At 34.3% G+C, this 14,027-nt stretch overlaps 1 protein-coding gene across 1 annotated transcript in view; it reads right to left on the bottom strand.

Annotated features, from left to right (window-relative positions):
• Window positions 1-785: 785 nt before the first annotated feature.
• Window positions 786-14,027, bottom strand: part of LOC150106484 (golgin subfamily A member 7) — a 174,310-nt gene continuing 161,068 nt past the window's right edge. Inside the window, exon 6 of the mRNA XM_090392472.1 lies at window positions 786-2,366. Coding sequence (XP_090248598.1) covers window positions 2,325-2,366 — 42 coding nt within the window. The 3' untranslated portion in view covers window positions 786-2,324. The remainder of the gene's footprint in view (window positions 2,367-14,027) is intronic.

Raw genomic sequence — 14,027 nt, 5'->3', positions numbered from 1 at the left:
GGAAAGATTAGCAAAACAAATGTTCTTTGCCAGGTTGGCAAAGACCCCAAGGAAGAGGAAGACCAAGATGTAGATTGATTGATACAGTAAAAAGTACCTTAAAAGACAGACAGAAATATATGATAATATTGGAGTCTTGACAGATAAAAGATTAATTTGGAGGAAAATAATTGATCAGAAGTTTGTAATGGTGTAACTTTTTCATGGAGTACTATCATAATTATCCTGTACACTCCCTGAGGGTGTGTGTGTATATATATATATATATATATCAGGAATTTGATGATGGTAACCCTGTTTTGTGTGGGAGATGTGTTCCAAAAAATCCATGTAAAACGGGGGATAGTTTTCATTCTTTTTATTGATTTTTTCTCATTTTTATGGGCAGACCTTATTTGTTATTTGCATGTTGACATGTAGCAATTTTTAATTTAAATCTTCAATTCACAAGTTTTTCCAACTTTTGGAGAGTTTCACTCTGAGAATGGGAGATTTTCTTTGGCAAGAATGGAGTAACATTTCACCTGCTTAATTTTATCCTTATCTTTAAAGATTGTTCACTCGCTTAATTTCCATTCATGTGTAATGCAACAAATTTTGAATTTGCAGATGAGGTGATGTACGCACAAGTGCATAGCAACATATAGACAGTGGCAGAAAAAAACTGCATGAAGGGAATCCATGTAAATCGGAGGTTAACTGCATCTGTGAAATCAGATGAGACAACAAAGACGTCATCCAAGCTCAAACGTGTTTTGAATCTAAAATTAAACGCTGAGACCATATATTTATTGCATTTTTATTATCATTTTCAAATACCATGAGCTAGTAGCTCTGTGAAGAAAGTGATTTTACAATCTCTTAATCAGTGTTACTGTAAACACATTTAGTCTTCATAAAAAACAGCTCTTTTTTAAAAAAATTATGGATAAAAGTCTAATTTCTTTCACATTCCTACTAAAATATATACTTATCTAATTCACAGATTTTGACCACAGTACACCAAGAAAAATTTATTCAAGAGTTCATGTAAAATAAACTATTTTGATAAGAATTATGAACTAACAAGTTAGTATTTATATAATTTCCATTTAATTGTCTTTAAAAGTACACATATATACTATTTATTTCTTTAGATGTACACAAATTAAACATGAGGCAAGTAAATATCAGAGTAATAATAATAAAAAAAAAAAAGAATGCATTTCAGCAAAGATTCAATTTGTTATGAAGGAAGTCGATCTTTGATAATATTTTAACTAATAACCAACATATATCAGCTGTAATTAAGGAACCATGAAAATGAAATATGAATATGAAAAAAAAAAAAAAGTAGACCAATGACTAAAAAGATATTTTACTTTTAAAACATCTTAATTCAATTGATAAGCAATTTCTGGCAAATGTGTGGAAGAATGTTTTTAATGACCATATTTTATTTGGAAATTATAAACATAATGAGCAAAGACTTCATTTATTAATTGTTTATCTTTCTTGCATTATATATGCAAATAATGCAAGACTGTGCCAGATCCAGCTGTTTAAATTTTTAGGCATATTTATCATAACCATTATTACCAGTCAAATAATACATTACTGGTATGCTTCAGAAATACACCATTTGTTGCCTGCAAACAGTGAAGTAAAAAAGAAGTGGCAAATGTAAATTAAATATAAATGGCATAAAAGAATAAACTAGATAATATTTATAGTATGAATTCAGTGAAATTACTCGTCTCTGATTTGTAATAATTTAATCCACAAAAGTTACTCCACCAATATTTTAAATATTAAAAAAAGAACTGTATTTGGTTAGCCATAGTTTTCAAATAAGTTCACTAAAAATTTACATATAAATTAGGAAAACAGAAGAAGCCTTCCTTGCTTAACTGCATAAAATTCCTTTATAATTAAAATTCAAGGCTCTTGTAATATATGCATAACAATGTTCTTAACAGATCATATGGTTGCAAAATATTTTTAGTTACAAAGTTAAAATACTTTGATAAAGAAAATACAATACATAGCAATTCAGCACAAAATACCAAACAAATCAGTGGATATCAACAAGCAAGATGTACTTTATATTTATATGGTTAAAATTTGCGGTTCACTTTTCATTTCTGCTGGGCCAGTCATATGTTGTTCTTGCAAGCAAAGCTTTATCCCATTAAGAATTGATCCTTTTAGATTTTCTTGTGTACTGTGTTGCACTTAAGTATATATATGTAGCTTTCTGATGAAATTACAGTCTCTTATAATATTCATAATTATGAGAGAGATTCCATTGTTGGTCCATACAATATAGAATTTAGCTAAAAGCATCAAGATCTGGAGGTGGGATCATTTAAAACTGCAATCTCAATCTAATATGATATTAAGAAAGTAATAACAGGGAAATAACAGAACATTCAAAACCATTTTTACAAATAAAAGTATTAGTAAAAAAGACCTATTATTCAGCAAAGCTGAATTCAGGTTCTTCCACAGCCTAATATCAGTTTATAATGATAACTAAAATGTAAGAAAACGAATAAAACCAGTTTTACACACAAAAATACTGAATAATTTCTCCCAACACCCCCAAAATAACATCTAGTGGTTTGCTCTAAAATTTTTACTGAAAGTCTTAGATTACACAACTGGCAATTTTGTGAAATTATCTGTTGTGTGACTCATGAAGGAAATTAGTTTAATTCCTTCCTCATAGATTTAGTATAATTTTTTAAGCTCATCTACTTACAATAATGTCTACATACAGGTGGATTAGAATTTTTTCCCCCTTTTCTGCTTTGATTTCATCATTTGCAACTCACTTCTTTACTCTAGCTCCTGAATTCTTTACTGTTCTCAAGTTCAAGTGCAGTGTATAGGTTTAATGAAACAGTGACATAGTAATTTAAATCCTGTATAAATCAAAGAGAAAGTTCAGCAAGAAACTAAAATTTCAGAAGTTCTGTCCATAAAGGATAACTGTTAACTTATATAATTGAAAGGAGGCTGTATGGATGACTTTTTTCATGTTGTTTAAAGTTGTGATTTAGAAAATACATTAGCAATTGTATAGTTTATTTATATCGATTTTAATTGTATACAATGCATGTGTATGTAAATTAAAGACATCTTTCTTCTGGTTATAAGTGTCTAAAGATTCAATCTCTTAATGTGTAAAATGGTAGTGGGTTAATTTAAGAGAACAAGTTAATATGTGAGACATGAATTTGTATGCAAGATGATTTGCAGTTTAACTTCATATGTTTCTTTCCCCTTTTATTTTCAATTTAAAAAGTCAAACCATTTGGAAGGAAATAAAGAAAAATACTTCCCACCCCTAAGAAACATTCGCACACACACATTCTGATAGAACCTGGTAACATTACCTAAGGATAAGGCTCACATGTCATTCATCAATCTCCTCTTCCAGTCTTATTCTGTACATCAAACTGCCTTCCATTATACTGAACAGCTCACTGCATGTTGACAGAATGACATCATGAAAGTCATTATCAGCGTGACTATCAATAGGTTACCAGGCCCAGATAGCCTCTCCAAAACTATATTCAAAATTTGCACTTCAGAATTAACAACACCAATCCTATATTTCTATTCAAGATATAGAAGATATAGGACTGGCAAACTCATCTGGCACCTACCCAACAGCCTGGAAGTATAGCTATATCAAAGTCCTGCCCTAAAAATGATGTCACCATCAATCTATCACCTCAATTTATGAAAGTGGAGAGGATCACTATTGGCTAATATCTTCACCAGTAAAGATATTAGTCACTAATATTATACTTACTCTAGTGGGTAAGTATAATCTATTGAACTTCATTGCTACCAAATCCTATTTCTTGTAAAAATCTCACTTCAGCCTCCCCCCCCCTTGCTTTTGATAATATTCAGATCTTCAGTCAAGCTTATATTTCTCTTCTTGGGATGACTTCTCAGCCACCAAGAGATTGGCGTCCTTTTCTGTTCAAGACTACTTACCTGTACAACTAATACTATATAAGTCTGAAAATAGGATGCTTAAGGGTCAAAGCTGTATAACTGAGAGGAGATCTCCACATAGCCTTTAAAGGAATGCGGAGAACCGACCACAGATTCTGACCTAATGTCCAATCCTCCCCTCCTCGTGGTGCACCCTGTTGAGTATCTACCTGGATACTGAACGAATGAGGATGGGCTGGCAATTTGGGATTTAGCAGACCAAATTGTATTCTTATTGGCTTAAACCAATATACAAAATGATAGCACAATATGACAAAAATTTCATGCTGGCCAGGGCTTTGCCCAGTTAAACACGCCTCCCATTGTTTTTGCCAGGGCAACAGCGAAAAGTCAGCTACTGGAACAAATCTGAAAGCACTCACTCCCCAACTCAACATCACCAGAGTTAAAGATCGATACTATTAACATTAGAAGCCTGAATGGCAAAGAAATGGCGCTAGCTGAGGAATTAGATAAGTACCAGATCGACTTAATAGGGGTGACTGAAACAAAAAAGACAAAAACTGGTGAGATCTTTCTGAGCAATAAATACAAAATGCTATATTCAGGCAATGACCATCAAGGAAAAGAAGGGGTAGCCATAGTATTGAACACTAAATACGAGGCTAATCTTCTTGAATGGCACGCAGTCTCAAGTAGAGTGATGTGGGCAAATATCAGAATGGAGAACTGAACAATGAGATTTATTTGTGCCTATGGTCTAGAAGGCTCTACTAATCGAAGAATTTTTGAGGCTCTAGAGAAAGCTACTCACACAATGAAAAAGGAAAAGTTGGTCCTTGTTGGGGATCTAAATAGTAGAGTAGGAAGTGATTGTCAGACATACAAAAATATTTTTGGAAAATTTGGAGAAAAGAGCAAATCTAATAATAATGGCAAATACCTGTTGCATTTCTGCTCAGGACATGAACTGGTTATTACTAACACCATGTTCCAACATAAATATGTGAATAAATTCACATGGAAAGAAGAGGCAAGGAATAAGAAAAGTCTCATTGACTATGTTATTGTGAATAGTGATGTTTTTCCCCTGGTGTAGGACACCAGTGTACAGAGGATTTGAAATTGGAAGCAATCACTATTTAGCCTTGAGCAGGATAAAACTGAATTTCATATTGAAAAGAATAACATGTATGAAAGTTTTAAAGCGAATAAAAGTTGAGCAGCTCTAGATGTGAACTGTAGACTAAAATACACAAAGATTATTGAAGAAAAAAATGAAAGAGTTTGAGAACAAGAACCAAACATTGAAGAAAACCCTGATTGATTCATCCAGAGAGGCATGTGGTGAGGTTGTCTGCAAGGATAGAAAAATCAGAACTCCATGTGGACACAGGAAGTTAAAGAGGCAGTGAAGGAAAAGAAGAAGCATAACAAAAGTTCCTGTCGAATAAGTCAGCTTTTGCTCTTAGAAAATACAGAGACAAATGTAAGAAAGCTAAACACTGTGTAAAACTAGCTAAACAAAAGTCATGGGAGGACTTTGGCAAGAACATAGAAAATAAATATCAAGAAGGTGGTAAAATATTCTGGAGGTTGTTGAAGAAGCTTAGAAATGAAGAAAACAGTGCTGTAAAAGAAGTTAGAGATGATAAAGGTGAAATGAAAACGGGAGAAAAAGATATCCTTGAAGTATGGAGTAATTACTTTGAAAAATTGGGAAATGAAACAAGCAGTGAAAGCACAGTGGTAAAAAACACTCAACAGGCATACAGTCAGGAATACATATCCATACTTGAAGTAGAAAAACTCATCAAAGGCAGCAGGAGTAGATGATATTCGACCTTTTCTAGTAGATGATATCCAACCTTTATACCACCATACTTCAGAAATGCTGAAGTATGGTTGTATAAAAGTCTTACAGTGGCTGCACTACATTGTTCAGAAGGCCTGGACAGAGGGGCAAATTCCTGATGATTGGAGTAGAGCTCTAATAGTACCCATATATAAAACTGAATGTGAGAATTACAGAGATATTTCTCTACTGAGTGTTTGTTCCTGGTAAGATATATGCAAGTATACTTGAGAAACGGTTGAGAAGGATTGTGGAGAATAAACTTGGTGAAGAACAAGCTGGATTCTGGGCAAATAGAGGTTGTCAGGATCAGATCTTCACTTTACGACAAATAGTTGAGAAAGCATGGGAATATAACAAAGATCTGTATTTAAGTTTTGTCGATCTGGAAAAGGCATACGACAAGGTGCCAAGAGAGAAGCTATTCAATACACTACAGTTATATGGTGTCAATGGGACATTATATCAAGCAATATTTAGTCTTTATTTGAGTTGCAAGTCAGCAGTTAGAATTGAAGGAAGTACAGGAAGATGGTTACTGTTAAATCTGGCGTGAGACAAGGATGTATATTATCCCCTCCGTTATTCATTATCTATATGGATTGCATTATGAAGGAAAGTGGTATTAAACCTGATATCAAAATTGGAGATGTTAATCTCAGCTCTTTGCTTTATGCAGATGATGTTATACTTCTAACTAAATCTGCTATAAGTCTGCAAGATTCCCTGACTAAATTGAATAACTGTTGTAATAGATATGGTATGAAGGTCAGCAATAAAAAGACAAAGACAATGGAAATAGGCAGAATCATTGAAAATATCAACTGCATTGTTAACGGAGAACCTGTGCAACAAATAAAACATTTCAGCTACTTAGGCACGATTTTTACTGAAGATGGTAAATTAAATATGGAAATAGACAACAGAATCAACAAAGCTGGTATGGTAGGAAGTCAATTGAATAAATTCATATGGGATAAGAGAGAAATTAGTCAGAACACTAATTAGCTGTATACAAGACTGTGTTCAAACCAGTTTTAACTTGTGGATCCGAGGGCTGGGTCAGAAGTAAAACACTTGACCAAAGACTAGAGACCGCAGATATGAGAATCCTGAGAAAGATTAGCGGCGTGAACAGATGGCATCAATGGCAATATCATATTAAAAACGAGGATATTAGGAAAGAACGACATTGTCAGCATCCAGAAATGTGTTAGCAGAGGTTTTTTTAATTTTTTAACTTGAGTTTTTGTGGGATTGTGTTCCAGTGGTATGTAGGTAGCGCGATCACAAAGAATAATATCCATTTTCCGATTATATTCTGAGGTGTTGAGAACAACAGTGGCAATATCTTTATCAGCTCTGGTGATGACAATACTTTTTCTTTCTGTAATTTTTTGAGGGCAGAGAATTGACTGGAAGATAAATTAACTTTAGGCGGTGAAGAACGGGAGAGAATGTTAGCTATCAAGTTTGATGTTATTGGCTGTTTCTGGAGCTAAGTGACAGATTCCGCGTTCAATATTCTACATAATATCCAATACCAGAACTTCAATAGGTGCGACGGCAAAATTGTGTACGAGGCTTAGGGCACTAACAGTATCTTTGCTAAGTCTTTTCGAAGATAGGTTGACTACTGTATGGAGCGGTTTAGATTTGCAAAGGTTATTGAATTTTTTTATGTGCTTATTTTTTTATTTTCTGGAATTCTTTTTGGGAGGAAGCTTCTGAGATGCTAAGGAGAATAGACCAAAGTTCAGGATTGAGTATAGCAGAGAGCTCTGTCTGTAATAAGACAATGGTGGCGTTTGTTGTAGCGAGGCTGGCACGAGTTTCAGTAATCTGTTCTAGACTAGCACGTTTATATATCCAAAGGTCTTTATTAGATTTAAATTTGGTTTTAAGCCTAACACGGTTAGGAATAACTCTCGACTCCTGACATCTTTTTTAAAACAGCCAGCCGATTTAATAGTCTCAATAAGCGTAGTTTCGACTTACCGTATTGTTTTACTTTGCGTGCTATTTCATCACCATGAATGGTCAGAATACGTGTGTTGAGACTTAAGTGCTATGAAGAATTCATTTTAGAGGTTTAATGGAATATTAACAGCACTGGCACTGAGAAAGGATTAAAACCAATTTTAATACTTCCAATATTTCATCTCCGTCACAGAGACATCTTCGGGGATTACAAAAACTTTTTGTAACAACACACAAATACAATACAAAGTGAAACTAAAGTCCTATCTAGGTGGTGCGCCCTCTGTGGGCATTTGCAGGTGGCCTGGGATGTAAAGAGGGATCTCTGATAATTAAAGTTTCCCAAATTTTGGGAAGTTTAATGCAACCGTATTTGTTTAAATTAGGTTGAATCCTGAGTGCAGATTCAAAGAATAGTCTTTCTTTTTTGAATTTACTATGGCGGAGCATGGTAGTTTTTTTTCCAGGAGATCCTGTGGGATGCAAGTTAAATAACCTTTGCAAATCTAAACTGCTACCTGAAGTTCAACCGCTCCATACATTAGTCAACCTATCTTAGCAAAGATGCCGTTAGTGCCCTAAGCATCTGGCACAATTTTGCCGTCGCACCTACTGAAGTTCCGGTATTGGATGTTATGTACAACATCGAACACTGAATCTGTCACTTAGTTCTAGAAACAGCCAATAACATCAGAATTGACATAGCTAACATTCTCTCCCGTTCTTCACCTCCTAAAGTTAATTTATCTTCCAGTCAACTCTCTGCCCTCAAAAAAATTACGGAAAGAAAAAAGTATTGTCATCACCAGAGCTGATAAGGGTAATGCCACTGTTGTTCTCAACACCTCAAAATGTAATCGGAAAATGGATATTATTCTCCATGATCATGCTACCTACACACCACTGGAAGATAATCCCACAAAAACTCAAGTTAAAAAACCTACTTAAAAAAGTTTCTTCCTGGCCTCCTGACATTACAAAAATAACTCAAACTATTCGGTTCTCGTCCCCCCCCCCTTGGATATACGGCTTACCCAAAATTCACAAACTTAATTCTCTAAGACCTATAGTAGATGCCACCAATGCACCTTGCTGCAAATTATCAAAGCAGTTAGTAACTCTTTGATCCCCCTCACTGGTCTTACCTCATCTTATGTAAAAAACTCCACCCATTTTAAAAACTTAATTGAAAATCTTACTTTAAATAATACAGATATATCGGTCAGCTTTGACATCATCTCTTTGTTTACAATTATTCCCCTAATTGACACCTTAACACTCTTAAAAAAACGTTTTTCTTTCTGATATCTTAGAGCTCTTTTCCTTTGCCATCAACTCTGGTTATTTTTCTTGGAAGAACAAAATCTACAAACAGATAGAGGTAACTGCTATGGGTTCTCCCCTCTCGCCCCCTCTTGCCAATTATTACATGGAAAATTTTGAAAAACAAGCCATTGACTCTTCCCCTCTAAAACCTTCTATCTGGCTAAGATATGTAGATGATGTGTTCTCTATTTGGCCTCATGGCCCAGACACATTAGATTCCTTCCTCAGTCACCTCAATAGTCTACATCCAAGAATCCAGTTTACGATGGAAAAGGAAAATAACAATAGTTTACCCTTCTTAGACACCTTAGTAACATGCCTTCCTAATGGCAACCTTTTTTTCTCTGTATATAGAAAACCTACTCATACAGGCAGATACATTTATAAACTCTCCCACTACCACCCCTCCCATCAACATGGCATTATTAGAACTCTGACCAATAGAGCCCACAATCTTTGTTCCAGTAAAACTGCCCTTTCAACCGAACTCAAACAGATACACAACACCTCCTTTTCCAATGGCTATAATGACTACAGGATTAAAAAAATAATCAAGTCCTTCCCCATTCCCTGACCATCTCTTTAGAAGGACTTCAGAAATGCCATCACCATTCCTTACATCCGTGGTTCTTCAGAAAAAATAGCCAGATCATTAAAAAAGTACAACCTCCATATAGCTTTTAAGCCCCACCGTAAACTTGCTACCCTTATCTTCTCCACTAAAGACCGCTCCCTCCTCTTTCAGTGCCTGGTGTATATAGAGTACCTTGTTCCTGTAAACTTGCCTACTTCGGACAAACAGGCAGGTCAGCATCCATCCAGTTAGAAGAACACAGTTCTTACATCTGCAAACACGATTATGGTCAATCTGGCCTTGCAGACCATGTTTTGGATACATTCCACAGGATCTCCTGGAAAAAAACTACCATGCTCCACCATAGTGAATTCAAAAAAGAAAGACTATTCTTTGAATCTGCATCTGCACTTAGGAATCAACCTAATTTAAACAAATATGGTTGCATTAAACTTCCCAAAATTTGGGAAACTTTAATTATCAGAGATCCCTCTTTACATCCCAGGCAATCTGCAAATGCCCATAGAGGGCACACCACCTAGATAGGACTTTAGTTTCACTTTGTATTGTATTTGTGGGTGTGTGTTGTTACAAAAAGTTTTTGTAATCCCCGAAGATGTCTCTGTGACGGAGACGAAATATTGGAAGTATTAAAATTAGTTTTAATCCTTTCTCAGTGCCAGTGCTGTTAATATTCCATTAAATCTCTAACATGCTGTCATAGTAACCTGAACACTCCTTGGAGGTGTGTGTGTGTGTGTGTGTGTGTGTGTGTGTGTGTGTTGTGTACACACACACACACACACACATATCAGGAAATTGACGATGTTTTGTCTGTAACGATTTGAATTATTTGACTTACTCAGTGTTGCACATAAACTGTACAACACTTTCTGTTCTGAGGATATTCGTTTGAAACACTGAAATATAAGCTAACCAACAAACATCCTATTAAAATGTGTTTTGTTTTGTTGTTGTAATACCGTTAAAGTAAGTTATGAATAACATCCACAGCACCTAAGCCAGTCAATAAGAGTTAGAGCAGATCAATGGACCTACCAACAATTCTTGTAACAAGGGTAACCAGTGACTCAAGTTTAACACATACACAATAAGCAGAAGAACCTATAGCACATTGATATGTGTACAGGGATCAAAGAGTAAAGGAAATAAGAACTTAATGGCATTTTTTCTTAAAAAATGCTAGAGGCTGAAGTTGTTGGGGAACATTCATTAAGAAGGCTGTTCCAAAGATCAACGGTAGATGAATGAAAAAGGAAGAGTAGCAGCATTCGGTGGGTTTGAAATTGGAAACATCCTTTTACAGGATGTTTCCCAACATCCTATAAAAGAATGTTGGGAAACTGCTGCTTGTACATTAATGGGCTTAGTGGAAAGTGGAGTTCAGAAGAGCACCTATGGAAGTTCATGAAGACAAGACTTAATCAGACTATTTGTGAGATGATCATTAGTTAAGCCAGACCACACTCCTCTACACAGCATGAATCTTTAAGGCTTGGCACACTGTACCCAACATGCAAACAGTATTTTAAGTTTGGTAGATTTGGGAGTTATAAAGCGTTAGCAGTTGGGACAGGCAAAAATTAGTACTTGAGCAGAAAAGGATGCCTTGTTTTTGGAGGGTGAGGAAGCAGTTGATATGATGTGTTTATGCTAGTAAAGCATAGAGATAAATGCCAGTCAAAAAAAGAAATATCTTGTCTGGTGGTGTACATATTATCAGAGAAAAGGGAATGTGACCTGAGATCGTTTTTTTTTTTTTTTTTTGTGGAAAAAAAAAAGAAAACCCTCTTCCCTCTCAGAATTGTGTTTTGGTGGCAGTGAAGGTGACCAGGCTATTCTTATCTCATCAAAGAATGGTGTAAGACTTTGACACTTGTTAGAATGTTTCAAGCACTGCAAGGTTTGTCAAATAGGTACTTCACTTAGTCACAGACTTAACTATAAGGAAGTAAGATATAATATGAGTAAAACTTTTGGTCTTATTTCAAGATCTTTTTAGTACATGCAGTTAAAGAGTCAAAATAAAACAGAATAACTCAAAACCAGTGTTATAATACACATTAAATGCAACATCTTAAACTCGTTTAGAATTCAAGGGAAAGACAGTGAAATTATTATCAAATAAATTAACAGTCATTAATGATAAATATAACAGTAATCAATGCAATCCTCTTTTAGTCTATATAGGAACATTTAATTGTCAGACACTTAAAGAAGAGGAAGACCTTATCATCTTACAGCAGGAACGTTAAATGGGACATCACTGGTTTAAGTGAAATTCGCAGGCAGGATGAACATTTAATAAAACTAAGAAATGGAGACCATTTATACTATTATGGGAAAACTAAAGGATAATACGGAGTTGGATTTCTAATTACGAAAACAATTACACACCTCATACAAGAATTTAATTATACAGACTTAAATAGAATGGGAGAGGAAAGATTAGCAAAACGAGTGTTCTCTGCCAGGTTGGCAGGAAAACGACCCAGAGGAAGACCAAGATATAAGTGGATTGATATGGTACAAAGTGCCTTAGACGATAGAAATATAAGATCTGATAATGTTGAAGTCTTGACACGTAACAGACCGATTTGAAGGAAAATTGTAGATAGGAAGTTAGTAATGATGTAATTTTTTCACGTAGTACTGTCATATCCTGTACACCCCTTGAGGGTACATGTCAGGAATTTGATGATGATGATGAGATGAAAGAATAATAGAAATCACAACTTAATCTCCAAACTTAAAATCAGGATCATCCAAATATATGCTCCCACCTCATCCCAAATGATGAAGAGATAGAAGCATTTTATGACTCACTGCAGCACACTCTAGACAAAAAAAAATAAATAAATAAATAAAAATAAAAATAAATAAATAAATAAATAAATAAATAAATAGTAATCAAAACTTTATTGTAATGGGAAATTTTAATGCCAAAGTAGGTCATCCTATTCACCAAATAGACACAATAGGACCATACATATATGGTATAAGCAGCAACTCAGGAATGGCTCTTTCAGAATTTTCTATCAGTAACAAACTTTACATTATGAATGCATTTTTTAAGAAAGCCCTCAAAATAAAAAGTTAAATAGATTATATACTGTGTAATAATAAAGAAATAGTTCAAGACACCTCAGTACTAAATCAAGAGAAAACGGACGTGACCACTGACTGGTGAGAGCCAAAATTAAAATAAACCCCAAATTGGAAACAATAAAATGGCTAAAAACAACAAAAAAAACCAAGAAGTTTTGACTTAAAACCTACTGGAAAAAAAATAAGAAGGATTATGAAGAAAAACTCAATCAAAAACTAGACTTAATATATTTGAAGACGACATAAATAAAATAAGCAAAAATCTAATGGAAGTAATCTCAGCAGCCAATGAATTCAAAGCAACAAACAACAAAAAGACCATAAACTTTCAGAGGAAACTTTCCAACTACTAAAAACGAAATGAAATATGAAACAAGACAAAAACTTAACTTCTAAAATAGAATATCCAGAACTATGCAAAACAATAAGGAAAAAGATGAGAAATGAAATAAGATCTTATAACACTACAAAAATAAAAGAAACAATTGAAAACAATAAAAATATGAAAATACTAAGAAAACATTTATCAGTTGGCAAAAGTCAAATAACTGCAATAAAAGATAAGAATGGAACTACAATATGGAACCAAGAACAAATCCTAAGCAGGCTAGAAGAATTTTATGAAGAACTCTATAGCGATCCTTTAATAGATAAATCAAATATAAATAACTCTTCTCCATTGCATATAGAATTCATCCCTTCCATTTACTTCAGATGAAATAAAACAAATGAAAAATGGAAAATGTCCTGGTGAAGACCTAAATCACAGAGTTAATTAAATGTAGAGGAAACAACACAATTCACCATGTCACAAACTTACTAAATCTATGCCTAGAAGAGTGGAAGATACCAGAAAACTGGAAAAATGCTACTCTGATAGTGGTAATTAAAAAAGTGGACAAAGAAGAAGTAAAGAACTACAGACCAATTAGTATTCTCTCCAATCTGAACAAAATTCTCACAAAAGTTATAACAAACAGGTTAACCCCTCTTCTAGTCGCAAATCAACTAGTAGAACAAGAAAGATTCGTAAAGGCTTTAACACAATTGATCATATTCATGCAGTAAAACAAATAATAGAAAAAGCAGAAGAAAACCAATTGCTTCTCTGTTTAGTCTTTATTGATTATGAAAAAGCATTTGATTCCATCATGCAATAATCAAAACACTTCAGAATAAGGGAGTTCCTGGAGAATATATAGACCTCCT

The sequence above is a fragment of the Typopeltis vanoorti genome, chromosome 5, assembly GCF_054136105.1.
Source record: "Typopeltis vanoorti isolate ZY-2024b chromosome 5, IOZ_Tvanoo_1.0, whole genome shotgun sequence".
In the NCBI taxonomy this organism is placed as follows: domain Eukaryota; kingdom Metazoa; phylum Arthropoda; class Arachnida; order Uropygi; family Thelyphonidae; genus Typopeltis; species Typopeltis vanoorti.
This window is presented reverse-complemented; position numbering and strand designations above follow the sequence as displayed.